Source organism: Netta rufina (assembly GCF_964035555.1).
Source record: "Netta rufina genome assembly, chromosome: 3".
NCBI classification, from domain to species: Eukaryota; Metazoa; Chordata; class Aves; order Anseriformes; family Anatidae; genus Netta; species Netta rufina.
The window spans coordinates 28,961,679-28,984,926 of record NC_140125.1 but is presented as its reverse complement, the minus strand read 5'-3'; the positions used below and the strand labels follow the sequence as shown (position 1 = coordinate 28,984,926).

Sequence of the window (23,248 nt, the reverse complement as noted above, 5' to 3'; positions counted from 1 at the left end):
GCATAACCTGAAATCTATGACCTTTTTTTTTTTGAGTTCATCCCTTTTTGTGCACTGTTCTTTATACGGCTCATCTGTTCTTTTAGATTCTCTTTCTTCTCTTCCCCTCCCTGGCAGTAACAACTTTTTAGGATTCACAGCCTTTTATGGTTCTTTTCCTTTGTTCCTCTGATCCTCATTCCCTTCATCCCTCCTGCATGTTACTACAGTGACCACAAATACTCTGCATTTCCCTCCTCTGTTCTGTCTTTCTTGGACTTTAAAGAAATCACAGGGAAAAAAAAAAAAAAAAAAAAAAAAAAGGCTGGTCAGCAATTAGGGCCAGGGCTGATGCAGAACATGCCTTTGACCATGACCTGACCTGATCTCCTGGGACCTTCCCTGGTGCCTTCCTTTCCTTTTCCTGTCCTGCTCCTACCAGCTCTCTACACTTCCTCCAGCCACTGCTGCCCCAAACTCCTCGCTTTAGGGGATAAAATGCCCTCCAGGTCTCTCCATAAAGGCAGGTTCCTGCCCCCTGCTGGGACCCCCATGACTTGTCTGGCTGCTTGCACCTGCCAAAATAGGAATGGAGATCTGGACCATCTGGCTTTTTCTTCCTTCCTTCCCATGTAAACTTATCTAACATTGGTAAACAGCCTATAAATGACATGTATGATTGAGGCAGGGGAGGCGTAGAGGCTGGCAGGCTGCTGGCGTTGAGGGAGAAGAGCCTGGGGTGATGTCCTGGAGAGGAGGTGTCTATGTCTGGTGGGGAGGCCTTGCTGCTGACTTTACAGGAGGTAGGAGAGAGATGGGTAATCCTTAGCATAGGTGCACTGGTTAGGTCTGGACAAAAGGAAGCTTGGTTGGTTACTCATGTGTTTGGCAGGGCGGGGAGCAGGTGATGAGGTCACTTGCTGTGGGCATTGTGATCTAGAATAAACTAGGAGCTCAAATGTCCCTCAGGGCAACAGAGGGGTGGGGGGCCCAGAGGGTGGCACAGAGCATCCCAGCCTCTTGTCAAAGTAAGTGTCTGCGGGAGGTAGGAATGAGGGTTGAAGCCCAAGACTATAAAATGTTTCTAAGTCCTGATCCATACTGGTCTAGGAGGTAGCCCCAGTGAAACTAATGAACAGGGGTATGGAAGCTCACATTGTAGCTGAAATCACAGGTAGTTTTCTGAGGGGGTGGGCATAAGTGTCAAATTTCATCAATGGATAGCCTTTCTAAAAATGTTCTGGTGTTTTAAAAGGATACACTAGCAGCAAGTTAGACATATAATGCTTACTTAATGATGGAATCATTTTCCAGAAACTCAGTTTTAGGGAACAGCTAAATTTGTAATTGCGAAGTCAGTTTGGGTTGCTTCTTTACTTCTTTTTCCATCCCACCTGAATTACTTCATGAACCTTGCTGGGACTTTGGCTAAATCTCTTCTCTTGCTTTCCTTCTCAGTTGTTTTCCTCGTCCTTTTTTTGTCTCTGTTCCAAATCCTAGATGTGGGACAGTAACTGCAGCTACTGGTGCAGAAGGATTTTAATTTGTATGTTTATTTTCTTCCTCTAATGGGAACACAATAAAACACAATATCAGACTTTCATTTTGTTCCAAAGGGCTTCTTCCCAATGCAATTCCTGTCATAGAAACCCATGTGATCTATTTTTTCTGTATTCTTGTGTATTTTTGACATTCAGACATTTTACTTGGGTGAAGAAAAAAAAAAAAAAAGAAGAAAAAAAAAAAAAAAGAAACAGAACCTGAAGGTTATCTCAAAGTTATGATTTTTAGATATTTTTTCTGGCTACTGCAACTCCATTGCTGTGTTAAAACTGCACTTTGGGATTCCCATCTGCAAGGAGAGCTGAGCATCTGCTGATCTTCCAGTGCCTCTGTTGGCATCTCTCACTGCTTTTTCCTGCCCCAAACTTCCAACAAACTTCCAACAAACTTCCACTGTAATAGAGATGTGACACCTGGGAGACTGACTTCAAGGAGTAATTATCCTTTGCTCAGTAGGTACATTGCTGCTTGCTAGCTAGATGTCAGTTGTGTCACCTCTTTGGTACAATCCAGTGGTGTTTTTCTGTTTGTTTGTTTTTGTTTTCTTTCAAAAGCTATTTTGGACAACAACTCCTCCCACTCCTCTCACCCCAGACCACACCACATGCTGGGAGTGCGTGTATGCCTCTAGGAAGGTTTTGAAGGCAGTGTCTTTCCACCAATGGCACAGACAGGGCAGAGTGCCTTTGATCACTTTGTCTTTTTTTATGACCAGTAGAAAACAAAAACAAAAACAAAACAAACAAACAAACAAACAAAAGTTTTGGAGACCAGAAGACCTGGAGGAAAAAAAAAAAAAAAAAAAAAAAAAAAGAGGGAAAGTGAGGAGGGAGGGATAGAGCATAAAAATAACCTCTGGGAAAGTGAGGCCAAGGTCAATCACCAACGGTGGCCACCAGTTTCTGTATGCTGAGAGCACCTGTGGGTGGCTGCAGACCTCCTGCTCCACATGTCATCAGCAAAGCATAAAGCATCAAGCATAAGCAGAAGAGGAGAGGGAGGCCGCAGGACACGTATGTGCATGGTGGCACTGCCTGGCACAGAGCTCAGCACTGGAAAGCAGAAGGCTGAGGCCAAGCCTTGGGAGGATGGGAGGAGCCTGGTCTACATATACATACCCTTCAAACCACACTTAGCCTGCAGCTTTCATTTTTCATCTAAAGAAAGTTTGCATTGTGTAGAAGAAAAGAAAAAAGGAGAAAAGCCTTTACATACTCAACGTGGCGAAGACTTTTAATGTTGCCCTTAGATGTCGCATCCTTTTCCAGGCCCTGAAAGCTCCTGTGCCTGGGTGGAGCTCACTGCTCCTCATTACTGAGGCCTCACGGTCTGGTGGCTGCTGGCACGTTCTTGCTTGGCCAGAAAAAAGCTGTCTGAAGCAGTCAGCCTCCAACCTTAATGTAATGCAGAAAGAGTTCCTTTTAACAGCTCTCACTCCTGGATACTGTAACACTGTGTTTATTGGTACTGACATGGTAGCACTGCCACGGCCAGTGTATCAGAACCGATCTGCTACAATACGGCAAAAATTTTAATTTCGCTAAGGAAAAAAACTGTAATCTGAATGGCACTGCTTACTTTGCCTTGTGTAATGTTTTAAAATACAAATTATGTAAGTTTATTGGATGAGACATTTTTGGTATTCAGTATAATCTGTCATTTAAGAAATCTAAATAGAGCATAAAATCAAAAACAAAGGAAGCAAGATAAGTCAAAACAATTTTCTTTACCAAAGTGAAGCAAATAGTTTGCTGCTGTAAAAGGTGGTGGTATTTATTTTGTGTTTGGGGGTGGGAGGTGGAGGGGGCTTTGTTTCCTTTTTGCCTGGTTGACCGATTTTAGTTGTTTGTTTTATCCCTGGTTGTTCTGCAGTGACCATCTCCCCCTTTTTTCTGTTTGAACTTATTTTCTGCTCAGAGAACTGGCGGAGAAGCCAAGTTTATTTTCCTAAGCCCTCGGCTGCAGTGCCGCGAGCTTTGCTTCCAGCGACGGCACCCGGCGCACCCGCCGAACCAGGCGTCACAGGGTGCCCTCAGCACAGGGTGCCCCCAGCCCTGGGTACCCTCACGCTTAGGCCACGTGGGGCCGTCGCCGCCTGCCGTGGGCAGCTCGTGGGACGCGAGTGACACCTCGTGGGGGCGCGCAGCAGCTGCCGTCGGCAGCCCCACCGCAGGGGGCTCCGCGCCTACACGGGCGGCGGCGGGGGAAGGTGCCCACGCGTCCCGAGTGAGGCCACGGAGGGGCGTGGGGCAGGAGCAGGGGGAAGGACGAGGGCCAGATCCTGTCCCTTCCCCGTGGGAAAGGCATATCAGCGTTGTCCGACTCCTCCTCAGCTTTCTTCCTGCCGGAAAAGCAGAGCATAGGGGAGAAGGAGAAATGTTCATCTGTGGGGCTCACCACACTCCGCCCTCCGTGCCTCGCTGAGAAGGAGGAGACACCCCGCATCTAACAGCTGTGCTGGAACCTCCCTGCCTTCCCCCTGCACGGCCGAATGACACGTGTGTGCCAATATGATGCAGACAAATACATGGGTTTCATGTGCACTGATTTCAGGCTCTTTTGCCCTCTCTCCAGACCCTAGTCCATGTGTGGGATTGCTGAGAGACCAGCTCTGTGTATTTCAGCAATTTCCATTTAATGTTTTCTTGCATGTCCAATTCCAGCTTTACCTCACTGAGTGAGGCCAACCTGCAGGCCAGGGCTGTAAACCCCAAAGTCTTCAGACACTGAACCACTTTTGGGAAACTTTTCTGTGGAAAATCATGTAAGTGGGTAGATACATTTCAGTTTTAAACCTTGAGGGATGAAAGGAATGTTTTTGTTCCATCACAGACATTGGTAATAGACAGCCAATCTTCATTACATAATGTTTAATGAAGAATATATTAGGTACTTATATGTAATATATTTTATGTCCAGACTGAATGCTCTGTAAAGCAATTGTCCTGGCTTTAAGGGATGGAGAGAAGGTTTGTCTTTGGTTGGATATATAGCACTCCCCTTTGGGATGGTGTCATTTGGTAATCTCTGCCACATGTTCTTATGAGTAGGATGTTTTTGTTTCCTTACTGTGTCTCCCCTCAAGTCCTGCCGGGTAGTATTTCAGATGGTCACGGTCAGAAAAAGCGTGTGACAACTTCCAGATGTTCAAGTAATCAAAGCAGCCTGCAGATCTAAGAGAACACACCAACAGACAAATGAAGGATAACTTGAAGGGCCACGGTCTAAGTGGGGGGTCACGTTCCAAGGCGGTGCAGCAGGCTGAAGGATAGCCTTTGAATGTCTGGAGGCTTCCCCAAAGTCTGCATCACTTGCTGAAAACAAGATGGCCTGATGATGTGGCTGAGCAGGAGTGCAAGCTGACTACACAGGCTCCAGTCGCGGTTTCCCAGATCTTGCAGCGGCGCTGGCTTCTCGGAGAGTGGAGAGGGCTGTGGTTGTGCCAGCTGCTGGCTCCTGCCTGCGGGGTGTGGTAGGCCCTGGGGAGCAGGACCATGCCCAGCTGCTGGCCACCCCAGCACTGTACCTGGGCTGCCTCCACCTGGGGTTGGCAGGCCCTGGGGGCAGGCTGCACTCACTTCTTGAGCAGGCGGCCTGCCTGCCACTGGCATGGCCCTAGCTGGGCAGTGCCGGCACTTGTGTAGGTGCCAGTAGTGAGCACACAGCTGGGCTTTGGGAGCTGCCCAGCAGATGTATTCCCAGCTGGTTGTTACTCGTTCATCTTCCCGGCTATATAGAAATGGACATGGCAATTGAAAATGCATGGTGGGGCATGATATTCCTCAGTGGCAACATAGACACATTCTTCAGAAAGAAATAATGTATATATAGAAAATAAAATAATAATAATAATAAAAAAGCTGCTTATACATGGTGCAGCACACATGGAGCAACACTCATAGGTAGGACAGTCTTGTCCCTGGTCTCAGCAGAGATAACACTCCCACCCCACGGCATCCTACAGCAAGACTGCTGGTGACTTTGCGTACGCAAGCATTTTGTGTGGCAGTGCCTCCACTGTGGACAGCACATCCTTGGAAACAGATGTGCTGTACATCTGCCTGCTGTGTGTAAAACTGGCAGAGCTCCACTGGAAAACTGGTTTTCAAAGTGATGTGGAGCACCGGTATGGGGCAAGCATTATTGTTATTCTTATTACTATTAATTACTGCTACGACTACTGATATTGCTACTATTAGTGGATATGGTTTAGAGATGGGAGTTCAGCTGATGGTTGTATTTGATGATCTTCAAGGTCTTTTCCAAAGTAGATGATTTGATGATTCTACTGCTACTACTGCTACTACCAGTAATTTGTGTGGAAATATTGCTGGCTGAAAACCTGTCAGTTGCTGATGGAGAAAGGGAAGATCTGATCCCTTCCAAGGAATAGCTGGATTTTTGAAAGTTGCTGTGACTTCTGCAGGCCATTTAATGACAGAGCTGATGTTTTTGAAGCATTACTGTTCGGGAGATTGCTACCAAATGTTCTTTCCCCTTGACATCAAGGCTTTATATAATTTTTTATGCAATCCTACATAGTTCTTTTACTACTTGGAAACTGATGATGTAGGATGCTAGAAAACTGAGATCCATGCTAGGAAAAGAAACAATTTTGTGACAGTTTGTTTAACAGCAAAGGTGTCTTTCATCAGACAGGCTCTCCTTATTGCATTCTCCAAGCATTTGGAGAATTTCTGGCAAGATTATTATTTGGTTTCATTCTAAGAATCACTGTGTACCTACATAGAGGGCAAAAGAACAATATCTTGCTCACCTGGCGCATTGGATAATGTTGTCTGTGTGCATGGATTGGGAAGCCTGAACCTGAGAACTACGTTGGTAGTGGTGTAGTGGCTTTAGAGGAGGCTCACCATGGCAGAGGTGAACAGCCTGGAAAGCATCTGTGGACCCAAAAGTGAGGAGGTGTTGCAGTTCACAAGGATATCAGTACCTGGATAAGCTGCAAGAAGGTGTTGGCTGTGAAAAATTGGATCTGGGCAAGTACAGTGGAAATCTATTGAGATGAGTGATCTCCATCCTAACTCATGTCTGTAAGACAAGGATAAAAAGGTCTTTTTATTCTGTACACCCTGAAAATTTTTGGAGGCTTAAGTTCTTCTTACGTTGGAGCATCAACAGCATGTGTCTCCACAATTTATAATGCGGTTGTCAAGACTACCAGCTCTTTTCACACATCCAGAGAAAAAGTTGCAATTACCTAAGTATGGCAAAATAGAAATGGAAACCATTCCCTGCACTGGAAGCTGACTCGGGAAGGACAGATCATCTATGGGGAGACAGGATAAAGAAAATGTACTGACTCAGAAACCAGAAAACCATAGGAGAAAAAAAAAAAACAGTCAGCATTTGTCAGACATCTACCCACCTCTCTGTTATCTGCCTATTTGAGTGTTTTTATTTAAGGAAAGGAGCTCTTCTGATTCATTTATTTATTTATTTTTAGGAATTAAAAATCAAAGAAGATCAAGGTTTCTCTGCCATTGTGACAAACACCAAAATTCATTAAGCACAAATGCATAGGCATGCCCATTGTAAGCTGGTTGTTCCACTTGCATGCTTGGTGTGTTTCAGACCACATGCCTGGTCTCCAGTCAAGGCTCCATAGTTTAGAAAGAATCATTCTTCATTCTTCAGAAGATGTGTCAGTCTCTGTTATGGATTAAGAAGACAAAATATGCTTTCCACATTTACTCTTCTAGCAAGGGATGATTTTTGGAGGATTTTCTAGTCACATAATTCCAGTCACATTTCTTAACATGTCTGGATTTCTTTGTGGTTAAACTTAGACTTTGTCCTTCTTGGATTTTGCAAGGCTTGCTGGGGGTGCTTTTACCTGTGCAGTGTTTACCATGTATTTGTCATAATTAATACTTACCATTGCAATCAGTGTATTCTACTAAAATCATTTTGTCAGGTTAAAAATTGCAAATTAAAATATTCTTACAGTGGGAGGACCCTATATGCAATTTTTGCAATAAAAATTCTCCAATTGTTTCCAATTTGATTGGCACTTACAATGAAAGATAAACCTTTCCTGTTAGTAATACCTAGATGTGATCTTTCTGAAGCTTCAGATATGAAAAATCTCTCTCTGAGTTTTGCAGGTACTTTAATTTCCCGGCCTTCCCTGTGGCTCAAGTAACCATTTAAAAAAAAAATAAAAAATAATTAAAAAAAAAAAAGAAAAAGAAAACGAAAACATAAGCACACAAACAAACAAAACAAAACAAACAAACAAAACCCGACACCTCTATCCAGTATTGTCACATCTTCTAATCTGCTTTTCCAATTTTCTTTCAATTCTATTATTTATTTGCAGCTTTAGTTCCATTTTTCCCCTTTTCCTTAGTGTTGTGGTTTAACCTGGTCAGCAGCTAAACACCACACAGCCATTCGCTCACCCTTCCCCCTCACTCTCTGGGATGGGGGACAGAAACAAGAAAGTGAAGCCTGTGAGTGAATAAAGACAGTTTATTAAGACAGGAAAATACTAATACTACTAATAATAGTACTACTAATAATAATGTGTATGAAACAAGTGATGCACAATGCAATTGCTCACCACCTGCTGACCCATGCCCAGCCTATCCCCAAGCAGCTGCCCCCCCCTCCCTCCCCCGGCTAGCCACCCCTATATATTGTTTAGCATGATGTCTGGAACACCCTTTTGGCCAGTTTGTGTCAGCTATCCTGGGGTCAGCTGTCCTGGGTCTGTGTCCTCCCAGCTCTTGCTGCACCCCTAGCCGGCCCACTGGCAGGACAGAGCAAGAAGCTGAAAAGTCCTTGCCTTAGTATAAGCACTGCTCTACAACAATTAAAACATCAGCATGTTATCAGCACTCTTCTCATCCTAATCCAAAACATAGCACCCTACCAGCTACTAGGAGAAAAATTAACTCTGTCCTAACTGAAACCAAGACACTTGGGAACTTGGAAAGTTCTCTCTTCTTCCCTTTCTCTGCCTCCTCTTCTTATTCAAAGTCTCTAGTCTCTTTCCCATATTTTAATAACAATCATTCTGATCTGCTTACTTCAGATCTCAGCCAAATCCTAGTAAAGTCAATGGAAAGGTTTTCCCTGGAATTTTAGATGTGTTTCTTCTGACTCCTTCTGTTGCATTTTTTCTTTCCTCTTTATCCTTATTGCTGCCTGGCTGGCTGATTTAAAAAAATATTTTCAGTACAACTTGTCCTCAGTTGACTAAACTGGTAAATAATGGATAAATATAGTCTTGACTGAGAACAGCTTTCTGGCAGAGATGGAGTACAGAACTAAAGAAGAATTTTTCTCACCTTGAGTCATGAGATCGGGTTGGTTAAATTAAAACCATTTACTTAACTTGCCTGTACAGCACACAAAAATCATAGATGCCCTTGTACTGATATTTTGTGCTGCCCACACTACACTCGCTACAGCACCTGGGTAGTAATTTTATTCTGTGAAACAGAAATAGACTGGGTATATTTCTTTCTTTGTATCAAAAGTAGCACAAATCACATTTATGTATTTAACCAAAAGCGGCTCAGGTTTATTTTTCCCAGTGGTTCTTTTTTATTTTTTTATTTTTTTATTTTTTTTGTATTCTCCCTCTGGAAAGGAAGTTTTGTTCTGTTGTAACCTTCAATCTTCAACACATAACAGTCATATTATGAATTCCTCAGTGTTCTAAGGCTGGCTACCTACCTTTGTAACTCAGTCCTGCTGTGACAGTACTGTCTTCGTATTAAAATGTACTTACTCAGCCCACAAAAGGGATGTTTCTATGTTTGTTGAGGTGAAACTTTGCATATTGCCTAAAAAGCATTCAGAAGACTTTTATAAATATATTCTATGCATCTATTCACACAGAGGGACTAGTAGTAAAAGTATTATAGTGTTCTCAAAACACATAGTAAAAGTAAAAGCCTAACGTGCAACAGCACTATGAATATGTCATTGTATTTTGAATTTTTACTGTAATAAATTATAGCCATAGTTCATACAACCCAGCTATTATCTCAGATTGTCTCTCTGCAGAATCACAAAAACAATCTGAGTCATCCTGACTTGATTCATGTTCAGTTCCTGTTTTGGAAGGCTTCTCTCACCATCATACAGGCTGGTAACATTATTTTTGTGTGAAAGCTTAGATTCTGTACAACTGCTCCACAGTCTATGGCGGATTCTGCAGCATGAATCATGGAAAATATGCATCCCTGGTTATTTGTAGATGGTTATTTTTGCAGAAAATAATCTAGAAGAGTCATGGGGATTTTTTTTTTAATTTTTTTTCCATTGTGATACATGTGGCTTTTTGGCAGACTGATGGGAATTGTTTGATGGACACTTATCAAACATATCAAAAAATGTTCGGCATCTGAAAAAGGGGAAAGAGAGAGTTGACACATGGAGTCAAGACTGAGTATGAACCAGTTTTAGAAAGAAAGAAAATGAATTTGCCTTCATGAGTAAAGCCAAGCACCAGAGGGTTGTTTCCCTTGTTCTCTCGGGGTCCTCTGCACACTCTGTCATTAAATTCTCATGAAACTTTTATTTATGTTTGTTGTGGCTTTAACTTTACCTATGTATAATCTATTATTTCAATTAGTACATTAAGGATATATTTTAATAAATGGAGCTGATTAATTAATAAATGACTTTGGCACCCTCTGCTGAAAAACATGATAGAAATAGAGAAAGTGATTTCTGCTTGCCAAGATTCCTTTCATCACTAGAAAGAGACATCTCTGAGGTGAAAATTCAGCACAGTAACTCTGGATAATACCTTAGACGTGAAGTGAATAATAATGTGTGGCTTCAGGGAAATGAAGCTACACAGAATAATGATGTTACAAGCTAATGTTTCTGCAGTGGAACAGTTCAACAGGGAGTAGCTCTGTTTCTGGTAGTATTCTGCAAAAATATGGTACTAGTTTTATTAGTAGTAACAGTAGTATTATTAAGTCTGGCAGGAGAATAAAACCATCACTAAAAACATTGTCATATGTTACAAAGATTAGGGTTATCATATGTAATGAGGATTAAAAGATCTCTAGAAGAGAAAATCTGAAGTGCTTGATCATTTGATGGCAGACAAATGAAAACCAGTCATTTTTACTGCAGGAAAAGATGAGATCAGGAGGATTCACAGGAGGAAATGGCTACACATTTCATCAGTGAAATACGCAGTTATTGGCATGGATTACAATAGGCTATTGGCTATTGTGGCTTTTCTTACATTAGTAATTTTTAAATTGAGAATAGATTTTGGTTTTTTGCTTGTTTTGTTTTGTTTTGTTTTTTAATCTAAAAGATGTACTCAAGTTTAAACTGGATCTAATTCAAGGATGTTCTGTGTCTGAAATGGTGTGGTTACGTGACCACGTGGCGACTTCTGGTTTTATAATCTGAAAATCTGTACTCTGACAAATAAGGCTTGAGGAGCTTTTACTGTGGTTGGGACTTTGCATTCACTGATGCTCATGTTTACAGGGGTCAGTGCTCACCTTTGTTCCTTCTTCTGATCCAGCTTAGTACTGACTGGTAATTGCTGCAGAGCTGCACTAGGCAGAACTCTCCTGCCTAGGTCAAGGATGCTCCTTTTTCACTTATTTCTCTCCTCCCAGGCTGGAATCCCACATTCATTTTTCCGAGGAGCCAGGAGCCACCTTGAACCGGGGAACTTCTGTAGCGCTTTGAGAGTAACCATTCATAAAGACTTTACAGCTCTGAACTACAGCACGCACAAAGAACATTTTTTTTCTAGTGACTACAAAATGCTTCAATAAGCTCTGCTCAAGTGAAACCTCTATTAGCACTGAGCAGTAGTGAAGCTTTTTATGTTAGCCACTAAGGATTTGACTGGTAGATAATCGTGATTATGCATTCTCCTCAGAACAACCTGCACTATATCAGAAGAAAATCAAGCTTCAATCAAGCTGCTCAGAGATTATGAAATACCCAGATGTAGAATGCCCAGCTTCCCTGTTTTAGCCATAGGGGTACAATGCAAATTACTTCTAAGCAGGCAATAGTCTCAGGATTTATTGCAGTGACTGAACATAGAAATACTGAAAGTTCACAGAAAAGCCTGCTCTTGTGAACTTTCAGCCAGCATTTACAGACTAAGAAGCCATAGATTATTCATATAATAAATGGATGCATATCTGTCCAAATATTTAATAAAGATACTATATAAGAAGCATGAAACAAGTCATTTTCCTATGCAGTAAAAATATGTTTCTTCTATTGGATACAGGACAGTGGAAATAGTAGTTTAAACTTTTGAAGCTTTGACATTTGGAAAATGGTACTGTGACAAGAATTATACCAAAAATACAGGTCTTAGAATGGGAATTGTCAGTTCAAATGAGACCAAAATTGATGAATTAAGGACTTAATTGTCCTTAACTAATATGTAAACCATTTAAATAAGAAATTTGTACCAAAAGGTAAACTGAACCATGCAATAAGATCCAGCAAAATCTGTTTTTTAATAAATAGTCTTTGTCCCCAAGAAGACCTGGGGAGATTGTCTTGATGTTAACAACTATGGTGAACGGTGGTTTGGGAATGTTTGGAACTGACATAATGTATGAGTTAGGGATAAGAACAAAAGCTACAGCTCCATTTCCACAAGTGCACGTTTACGTGTAAAGCCATCAGCTCCTGTCGGTGAGTGCCCTGCTAAGTGACTGCCCTGTAACAGTTATTTGAGATGAGGAGCCCTGTTCACTGGGGGGTCTGACTGGTCTGTGAAAGGGAAGAGAATGCAAACTGGGAGTACTGTGGTGAGCAAATGAACTACTTCTTTTCCAAATCAGTCATTAGAATGTTGTCTTTGCAAACTTTTCTTGCAGTCCTCACAAAACAAGGAAATATTTCTGAGGATACGTAGGGGCAGCTCACATCTTGAAGTCTGTGCAAATGACAGTATTGATTTTAAAAGGTCAGATCAGCTGTTTCTGGTTACTTTCACTATTGGAGTATGCCTGCTCTGAAAAGGTGAATGGTTATTTGGCCCACAGTTGCCATATAACCTGGAATGGCTTGCTTCCTTTGTGTGCTCTCTCTCTCTCCCCTAAAGTACCAAGAAAGGAAACATGAATGTTCCCAAGTAAATAACACGAAATACATGGTTTTATTTCCTGGATAGTCCCAATAGACTTGAACATGACCTCCAGCTCCAGGCCTACATTTACAGGCACGCTGTGAGCACAAATGTCTCCAATCTGGTGAGATAAATTGAAAATATTACTTCCTTCCCATCAAGTCATGCCAGTTGCAACTGAAATACACTGAAGAGATTTTCTATCTTTAGATAGAATATCTCCACACATTTGCATATCCGATCTTTTTAATTATTGCCAATTCACTTCCATTTTACATCACACTAAATGCTTACACTGACTGTTGATATTTGAACTCAACAACAACAGATGGAAGGGAAGTAAGGAAAAGGAAGAGATTTTAAAATAGGTTCTGGGTGTATTAGTAGCAATTATAAGGTTGGCTCCCAGAATCTGGGTCTACTGAATCTTTGGCAGCATGCTCTCAGTCTTAAAGCTGAAGTGGTGGTCACACATCAACCCTGGAGTTACCGATGCAGTTCCAAGGACTGGAGTCCATCCTCTCCCACTGATAATAACTGCATCTGCAGCAAGAAGTCTGCCATTCTGTAAGCACGAATCTGCTCATTTAACTTGCTTAATTCTTTCCACACAAACACAGACATGCACACCCAAAACAATACTTTTTAACTCTAGCTCTTTCATCCTGAAGTTATGCAAAGGTGCTTCTTGCTGTCAAAAGACTCCTGAAGGCTTGCATTTTGGGAAGAGGTAAGTGATGAAGGAGATGGACCTGCAAAGGTGAAAAGAAGCATTCCTCTAAGCTAGAAGTTACAGTACATCTCTGGTCAAAATTCAAAGTACCAGCTTCATTTATTGCAAAAAAATAGGATCCCTTGTGACAATAATTGCTGCTTTACTACCGCTGTTAATATCAGGCTGGGAGATGCCACAAGCAGCTGAAAGCTGCAGGTTTTATTCTGTAGGGCTGTTAGAATAGCAGAAGGCTAAGCAGCTGATGGAAAGCAAGTCTGTCAACAGTTTGGTGTGACAGACAATCCATTCCCACGCTGTCATGTGCTACAGATATCTTCTTTACATTCCTACACAGGTTTTCAAACAATGAAAGGAAGTGGTCAATCCCTTCAAATTTGATAGAACGATGCTGGCATTGAGTTTTGCGGCTGCAGTCATGTATCAAGAGATTATTTGTCCTGGCATAGTGAGTTCAACACAAGTGTACATACTTGATACTTGAATGTCAAAAACTTCACTAAAAGAGAGGCCAGTAAACTGTTATTTTCTCTAAGCACCAGTTCTCTTTAGATGTAATCATAATAACAGTGTTCACATTTGTGCTAACACTGGCCAGCAAGGACTGAAATCTTGGCCCTGTTGAAAACTTTCATAAAGTTTTGGCTGAAAAGAGAAAATAGGTTTTCACATGAAAGTAAAAAGACAGAAAAATAGAGTTTTGTGTAATGGTAAACTTTTGTGCTTTTCATCTTCCTGTTGTTAATGCCCTTAAGTTTATAGAAGTTCAAGTTTGTTTGTGCTAAAATGAAACAGAACAAAAAAGAGTTCACTCCCCTAGCCTTATTTCTATCTGTTTCTTCAAAACAGTAAACCTGGCAGGAATATGTTTCAATGCAAATGTTGTCAAATTCACTGCCAGCTAGGTATCAGGATGATGATACACCAATTGAATTCCTACGGGTAGATTCAGGGATTTTGTTCACATTCTGAAAAGCGTGATGCTAAAGTTCCAGTCTGCAGCCCCAGACAATCTTTAGAGAAAATGTGGCCTTCAGACAGAAAGCTAGGTCTGTCTGATTTGCTAAATCAGCAGGTCTGACCTAGCAAATGCTTGCTGTAATCAAAGGAAGCCATTCCATTGATGTTAATCAACTTTGGAAGCCAGCTCTGTAAAGCAAATACCTGTAACACCAACTATTTAAGCCATGAAAAACACAGAAAATGCATCAAGTCCTTGATCTGTGAGCCACATGAGATTTCTGAGTAAATATTTCTAAAACTTCACTCAATCATAAAGAAATAAAATTAGCTGAACTCAGAAGCATGCTTCATCATTTTGGTGAACATAAGAATCACTGTTAGCTCACTGTAAAAATATTCAAAAATGCTGCCAGATAGTATATGTTAAATGGGATTTTGATACAGGGTATTTGCATTTAGAAATAGCTTTTATTTATTCATGATGATTTCTTTGTAGCTGCTTATAGATGCATTGAAAAAGAAAAGTCACAAGCAGCAGAAACAGCAGATGGCAGCATCAGGCTGCCTTATCTGAACTATTAAAGCAAACGGAAAAAAAATATGAACCTAGCTGAACAAAAGTTTCTTAGAGTTTGTTTGATTTCAGATCTCCTTCATTTCTCCTCTTATTTTGGATTGATTTTTTTTTCCTTTCTCTATTTTTTTTTCTTTCTATTCAGTATTGTAAAAATCACAGCAGAGGAAGAAAATTGCTGTCAGGTCATCCTGTATTGATTTAGTAGAAGATAGTAAGACCTGATGTGACCTGCTGAAAAGATGACATGAGGTTATGGCCTAGCCTACCGGTGCTTCACGTCGTATTAAACACTCCACAGGGGCAACATCTGGAGGGTTAAACAACTGCTGGGTAATGCAATTTTAAATACCACTTCATCAAAGTAATAGACTCCACAGGACCCTCTTGGGATCTGTAAACTGATGTGTTCCAGGCTTTGTATGCTGCAGCCCTTTTGTGTAACACATTAAGGAGAGTCCGATAGCTCTGACTATTGCATAGGGATATAACTGAGGTTTGCAAATTCATCTACAGCACACCACCTTGCTATGAGATCAAATTCAAAGCCTTAAAGTTTTTTGTTTGTTCTTTGTTTTTGTTTTGTTTTGTTTTGTTTTTACTCAAAGCTTGATAGTTTTACAGCCAAAATTCCTGTTAGTCAAGGAGAACAAGTTTTTAGAACAGGAGGTTTGCTCTTGAGTGTTTTAACAGCAGTGTACAAGCTTCAGAAAGGGATCAGATCCCATGCTCTCTGTATTCCAGAGTAGTTACAAAAGACAGAATAAATTCTTGGTGCTTTCTTCCTAACTAGCCAAGCTTTCTACCTGAATATCAACCTGATTCATTGGGTCCTTACCAGACCTGGCTACTTTTCTGCATTCCTCAAATACAACCTAACCAAAGCTCCAACAATAAAATCATGAAGAAAATGTCTCTGGTATGGTGGACCATGGAGGCTGGTACAGCCATCTTGCTGCAAATCAATGTACCTGACAGTTAAAAGAATGGTGTGTCATTTTCTGAATTAACTGTTTCTACTATTTTGGCACTGCAAAGCAACAATTAAGAGAAGTCCCATCAAATAATTAATTTCTTTTAAAAAGGACAACCCAAGAACTTTTCCTATTGTCTGCTAACACAACTTTCACTTTCTGAATGCTAAACCAGCAAAAGAGTTAGTCCACACAGATCCCTGCATCTGGGCAGGGATAATTACTTGGTAATTATCACCAACTGATCTTCATCACTACCAGAAATATGTGGAAGAACACTTGGCAGCTCCTTTTCAGTGAGAAATATTAAATATTTTTAAGGGTAAGTTTTGCAGCTGAAATGAGCTAGCAGTGTTCGGCTGAGGTCAATGGAAAGACTTCCAGTTGTTCCAAGTGAGTATCTGGCCCCAATTGCTTTCCTTGCTCGAAGATTGTTCTCTCTGCTTTACTGTACTCATTTCAGATCAAAAGGCAGTGGAAAATTTCTTGATTACCTAACACAGTTTTTGTTCAGAAATGTCTCTGGATAAGTTTTTGTGTGATGCCTTTCAAAGATGGATGATGACAGAAGTCACAGGCAGAAGGAGGAGATCTGAAGGTGGCTTTAAACCACCATTCCATTTATTTCTGTTACTGGGTACTTGTAAATTCTGAGAGCTTATGGAGAGCATTGTTATACCTCTGCTTCCTATCCATATAAAACAACAGTCAGTCTTCATCTACCTTTGTGATAGAAAGCAGACACAAATCATTCCTAAAGTGCATGTTGCAGCCTCACATGGCATCACCATGGCAATCCTGCTCAAAATGTTTATATTGGGCAGTAGTATTCACAGCTGATCATATTAGGTAAGCTAGTCTTTCTACATAAAATTTTATTAAAAAATTAATGAATTATAACATTTATGAATGCTTGTATATGAAAGATGCCTCCCCCCTACCCCAAACTGGTTTCTGTTCTACACTTTAGAAATAAACATATTAAGACTGCAGGCATATTAGCTACCGTAATTGATTTACTGGAATTATTTTCCATTCCTTGTTACTGCTGGGGAGACCATGGCTGCCCTCCATCTGTGTAGAGGTCTTCATAAGAAAATGGGGAGCAGTAGAGAAACAGCATGGATTCTCCAAAGAATACATTAGTTTATTTATTTATTTCAAATGTCTTTCATGTCTTAGCTTTGTGCATCTTTTCCAAGAAGCAAATGCTTCACAGATGGAAAGAAGCAATTTTCAGTTGTAAAAATTCTAAACAGTTCAGGTGAAATGAAAAACAGAATGTCCTGGATACAAGCCAACTTTTTTTTCTAGCCTCACTTTGACTGTGAAAATATTCAACCACCTCCAGAACTTATGGCATGAGAAATGCCCTGCCTGGGTTCTAATGCATGTCTGAGGTATCACTGCCAGGTAGATGAGAAAGGAAGGCTCCTATTTCCACAGACACTACACATCTGCTCTGATTTTCTGCAGGGTAGATCTACAGTGACGCTACAGAAAAAAATTGAGTCTCACATAAACCAAGCTTGTATTGGTATAGCTCCTTTTCTGGAGGGATGTCTGCTATGTTGTTATCAGGCAAAGACACTAATTTGTCCACTGCTACTCTGTTTTCTATCAATTTGTATGGCTAGGTAGTGAAATTAGGAAAAAAAATCATAGGTGATTTGTAAGAAAGAACAATGAGCTTATTTTTATATGCCTCCTGCTGATAAAATCTTTTAGGATTTACTGCAGATGAAATTAGCAGTAGCATTCATAATTACCCTGAGAACTTTAGGGTACCACAAGCTGTCTATGAGGCACTTAAATCTCCCTCCCACACACCCACCCCTGCAGGGAGCTTAACTCATCATTCAGGACATCCACATTGGAGCCAGACACCCATAGGCAGACACCTACACATCTATGACCTGCTGCATGTGGAGTGAAGCCCAGCAGCAGCCAAAACATTTCCTTGCACTGTAGGTAGAGGGAAAAAAAAAATAGGGGACCTGAGATATTTCTGGATAATAGGGAGTTTAGGCTCACTGGGCTCTAAATAGACACTCAGGATCATAGACTGAGTGTAGTATGGAAGAAGGCCCATAATTATTAGCTGCCGTGGTGTTGCCAGGAATGCAGCTCTGGAACACATGAATGAATATACAATACGCAGTCCTTTGCTCACTTTGGATGTTGCAATGGTATTACAATGTGTATTTGACAGGCATGTCATGCAGGACTCTAAAGGAAGAGAGAAAAGCATTCATAGAGGGTGCCGAGTCAGGATCTAAATGCATAATCCAAAGTTATTTCCTATAAAGTCTAGCACATTCTCTGAAAAATGTTGAGTCGTGCCGGAAATGTCTGGTTACTTGTGTAAGAGTTTGCAAGATATACAAACTCATCAGGCTCTGACTCCTAAGTCTTATGACAATAATGCATTTTCTTCCAGACTTATTCAATTGCATATCTGATACACATAATGCTCAGCCAAAATGACTTGTTAGTGATTTATTTTGAATATCCAGCCTTTACCATATGACATCACCTCCTTAACTTGATGAAAAAAAGGTTTAGACTGAATTCTTCCCATTAAAAATAATGGGGCAGTGGTTTCTTGATGCCAATATTTACTGATATCAAAGCAAAATATTGTCTTGGTTATTTGTCTTAATTTAGCCCAAACAGTACACAAAGCACAGTGTACAAAAACAATGTGTTCTTTCTTCTAAACCAGATCATCACTTACTAATTACTATATGATTTAAGTGAAAACAGAGACATGATTCAGTAATGCTTTATAGAAATTATCTCAATATATTCAGAGTTTTTTGTTATCCTGATTGATAGAGAGGTCATATAAGATACAGTGGCTTTCATCCAAAATCTCAGAAAGATTACTTTTTAATTATCTGTTATAAAAAATACAGCATAATGAGACCCAGATTCTTCGCTAAGATATCTAGCAAACAGCTACGTTATTATGTAAATGTATATGTATAATAATATACATTGTGTGTGTGTGTGTGTGCACGCACAAATACACACACATAAACAATTTTCAAAGTTTAATTAAAGCTTACAGATCCCACTGGTGTTTGCACAGACCATGTAATACATCTAAATCCAACACAAAGCCCAAACCTTTATCACAGAAAATTAATGTCAGAACTGATATGCCCAAAATGGATCCTTTGCTTCTGAATGACAATTTGGACACAGAGAGGGATGTGGCTGTGGTTTCTATCTCATTTGAAAACTCACATGGAAACTCCAGGGTCACATGCTCAGGTAAATTATCAGAGAAAAAGTAATTGAGAGTACTGCATGAATACCTAGAAGAACTAGTCTGTTTTCAGCATACAAAACAAGATTTGATCCAAAATTTTTGACTAGGACTCTAGGACGCAAGTGACTATGGATGAATCTGTCTCTACACCATTCACTTTCTATTCCCCAAGAAATCTTCAGCAGAAGCTAAGAATGCCTCTCCCTCAAGCCCTGCTGACATAACACCCCTTGTTTACATGCATCCCGTGGACCTTTGCTTCCATCCACATAAGGCGCTGTCTCCTCCTGCCTTCTTTCTGACACTTCCTGTATGGGGCTTCATTACCAAGGGCACTGTGGTCTAATGGGAAACACATTGGCAGCAGCGAACACATCAAAACCAATTCATTGACTTCTTTTGCGCTTCCCTAACTGCAAACATGCCCAAACAATGCCAAGCACATCAAACATGGGCTTTTAGCTATACTGCATGCTTTGCAACTTCTGAGCGGAAGCAGCAAAGAGAATTTTGGTCTGATTACCACTAGATGGAGCAAAGCCAAAATAGGAGATTTTAATAGACTTGTGATGGAAACATCTCCTATATTTTTTGACCAAATGACTTTGGTTGAATGATGAAACCAGTTTTCAGGTGGTTAAGCTGAAAACCACACCAGTCTGGCTCTAGATGGAGTGAAAGAGCCTTGTTTGGTATGCCACACTGATTTGCAACTAGGGTTCACCCAACAGATTTATGGCACACAATCTTCATCATTTTGTATGATGAAGAACATCAGATTTTTAAAAGACTGGTTTCCTTGTTTTTCTTCCAGTGCCCAATTCAGATGAGTAAATAAGGAGTCTAAACCATGAAGGGAGCCCCTATGCTGTGACTGCATAGATGTTTAGGCTCTTTTATTAGGCTTCTAGTGTAGGTCACTAATATTTGATGGTGCTGACATCCTCGAAAGAGTTTATTGGTAGTCCATCTTCCAACTTTCTCTTGTGCACTGTTAACTGCCCAACTAATTACATACTAATAATATGTGGGGAAATCACTAAATATCTCAGCTTGGAGAGGTGCAAATTATCACTTCTACTGTTTTCACAGCACAAGCGATATTTCCAGATGTGTTCAGCATTGCCCTAGTTCAATTTCCAACCAGGGAATTTTCACTATTATCTTAAATGGCTGCTGACAATAAGATAACAGTTAAGACTTCTGAAAATCCACTACATACAGATGTGTTTTTTGAAAAATACCATGTAGTTTGAATGGTAAACATGTATAAATACAGGTAATGTGTATTACACTGTTGGTTTTGTAATTGTTACAACTCTGCATATATATCTGTAACTATTGAAATCCCTAAAAGTCCAAAATTACTTTACGAATTGAATTGATTTATTCACTAGACTGTTTCTTTTTCAAATCTGAAAACCCTTATCTCCTATTGCTTATTAATTGGCAGGAAAGTACACAATTCATTCATATTATTCTTTCAGTCTGAATTATAAGCTGAATTTTACTATTATTCCTTTTGAAGTGGGAACCATTTCTACTTCACAAGCTTTGAAGATCTTCTACTAACCAGATGAATGCCTTGTAGTTCTCTGCTACCACTAATACTCTTCCAGATGAGGTTGCATGGATGTTATTTCTTTTCCACCAAGTGAGGCTCCTTTTTACTGTGCTCAGTGATGAAATGATATAAGGCAATAGCTGGTCAGAAGTCCAAATACATCTCATCAAGAACTTTTTAAAAGAAAATGTTGTTGAGGAATGTTTCTGCTTGAAAAAGAATCTTGCATTTTCTCCAGGAACTTTTAAACAGACTCAGGAGAAAATAAAAACTTTGAAGCAGAATGGTGATGTATCTATTTAAAATGTTCTGTTACCTTTTATTTATTTATTGATAAAAGCAATGAAATTGTCATTTACAACAAAACAAGAAATTATACATTTATTTTATAATAATTGACCATTTGACTCAAAACAATGTTTTATTTGGGATTTTAAAAACTGATTAGTGCAAATTACAGGTCTTCTGGACTGCAAAAGGAGTTGCCATTTCAGTGTAGACTACATCAATTTGAAATAAAACCAATGTTTTTACATGCAAGAATATTTCAAGCTCTTCTACACAGCTCCTCATGCCAAATGCTTAGCTGTCCGTGTCTATACACTTCATAGTTATCATAATTTAATGATCAGAGATGGCTTGTGAGGTCTTGGTTGTGCAAGCAAACCTGAATTTTGCCACCCCAAGGAGAGTATGAGAGCCAGGCTATTCCTCTCATGGGCCGGAGAGGCAGAGATGAAAAGGAATATAAGTGGGATGAAGAGTATCAGATGATCATGCTTGCTGCTCCTCATGCTTCTAGGGGGACAGGGAAACCGTAATGATGTTTCTAACCCAGAATGATGGAGCTTCCCACATGCCAGCTCTTTCTTCAGCAAAACAGTGGAAACATACAGGTTACCTCTGGCAAAGACAGTCTGTGTGTTGCTGTCATTCTCCCCCACTGCCCTAATGCAATGGTAGTATCCTGCCAAACCAACTTGCCCAGATTTTGAATAATAATTCATTTACTTCATTCACTTCAAGGGTACCATTCCAGAATTTGCAGGGTATTTAGGTTACTTGCAAGTCTTCAGCTACCAAAACCCTCAGCAAACAAATTATCTTCCTTACCACAGATGTATAGAGTTGCCTTATCATAACTTTCCAAACAGGAGTTTGACTAGGCTACCCTATATGCTTTTTTTTTTTTTTTTTTTTTTAAACACAAAATATGAAGAGTTAATTTACCCTTTTCCACTAACACATTTATCATTGTATTAATCTCTTACTTCATATCCTTTCTGGAGTACTAGTTTACCATCTTATGAATATCAGGTACTCATATCAGTAGCTCTGACAATTAAGACAGATACATACTCTTACACAAGTCTTCTAACAATTCCTCATCCTGTTTACTTCACAAGATTGGACACCACTGTAGTAAAGATGTACTGGAAAGGAGCTGATAATTATTTGGGTCTTTAGTTAAACAGTTTGCATGTAGCCATTAATATCCATTTACATTTCCAACTGGAATGGGTGGGGGGATCCATCACTACTAAACAGAAGTTTTCTAAAAATTCAACATAAGATAGAAATGACTTCTCTAGCTTTTTGTTTGTTTGTTTGTTTTGTTTTGTTTTTGATACTTAATCAAGTATCAGGAAGAGATAGAACTTTTGTAGGGCAAATCATTTATTCTGAAGACGTGTAAGAGTATGACATAAATAACTCGCTACAGATATTTTCTCTCTCTCTACCAATCATAAACGGGTGAGAGATGACTAGCTTAAAGTAGATAACTAAATTTTGTAAAGCTAGATTTAAGTCAGATAAATCCAAACAGCTATGTCTCAGCTTTAATATCTAGTGGGAAAAAAAAAAAAAAAGTCAAATCGAAAGGTCTATATCAGGAAAATGGTTATGCATGTGTTTATGTGTGTATATGTAAATATTAATGAATCTATCTAAAGCCCCATATAGATACAAATATTTTATACTAATTTTTGTGAACTATATCTATAGCAAGGCTGGTTTTCTTTGTGTCTCTTTCCTTCCTGACCTACCTTTCTGTCTCTTCATTATCTGGAAGACATCACTGCCTACCTACTTGGTATGTGGTCAGAGTTTTTTTAACTTATTGAAGAAAAACATTTGGAAACATCTTGCTCTCTTCATCACATATTGCTTGGCAATATTCTATAGTGCAAAAGTGGTTTTAAAATTGGGTTGTCTCCTGTTGCTCAGCTTGTGAGCCTCAAGTCTTTATATAATTTTGCAGCTGTGAAATATCATTTCATTCTAAGGGCTGTAAAGAAAATTGTTTCCTTGTCCGTTGTTCAGGCAGGACCACCAAGCAAAGGGGAGAAAGTATCCTCTGTGCTGGCTGTGCCTGAGGTCACAGCAGAGGAAAGTGAGCCGCTGTGATTCATGTAAACACAGCGTTTGTTCAGAACATGTTTGTGTCTGGGAGCACAGGAGCTGATAGTGTGTGCCAGAGGCAGACACAGCTCTGTCAGTTTACTT

At 40.1% G+C, this 23,248-nt stretch overlaps 1 protein-coding gene across 1 annotated transcript in view; it reads left to right on the top strand.

Moving 5' to 3' along the window:
* RGS7 (regulator of G protein signaling 7) overlaps nt 1-11,333 on the top strand; it is a gene marked incomplete at both ends in the record, with an annotated part of 263,440 nt that extends 252,107 nt beyond the window's left edge. The window contains one exon of the mRNA XM_084284277.1: nt 11,172-11,333. Coding sequence (XP_084140403.1) covers nt 11,172-11,333 — 162 coding nt within the window. The remainder of the gene's footprint in view (nt 1-11,171) is intronic.
* Between the last annotated feature and the right edge of the window lie 11,915 nt (nt 11,334-23,248).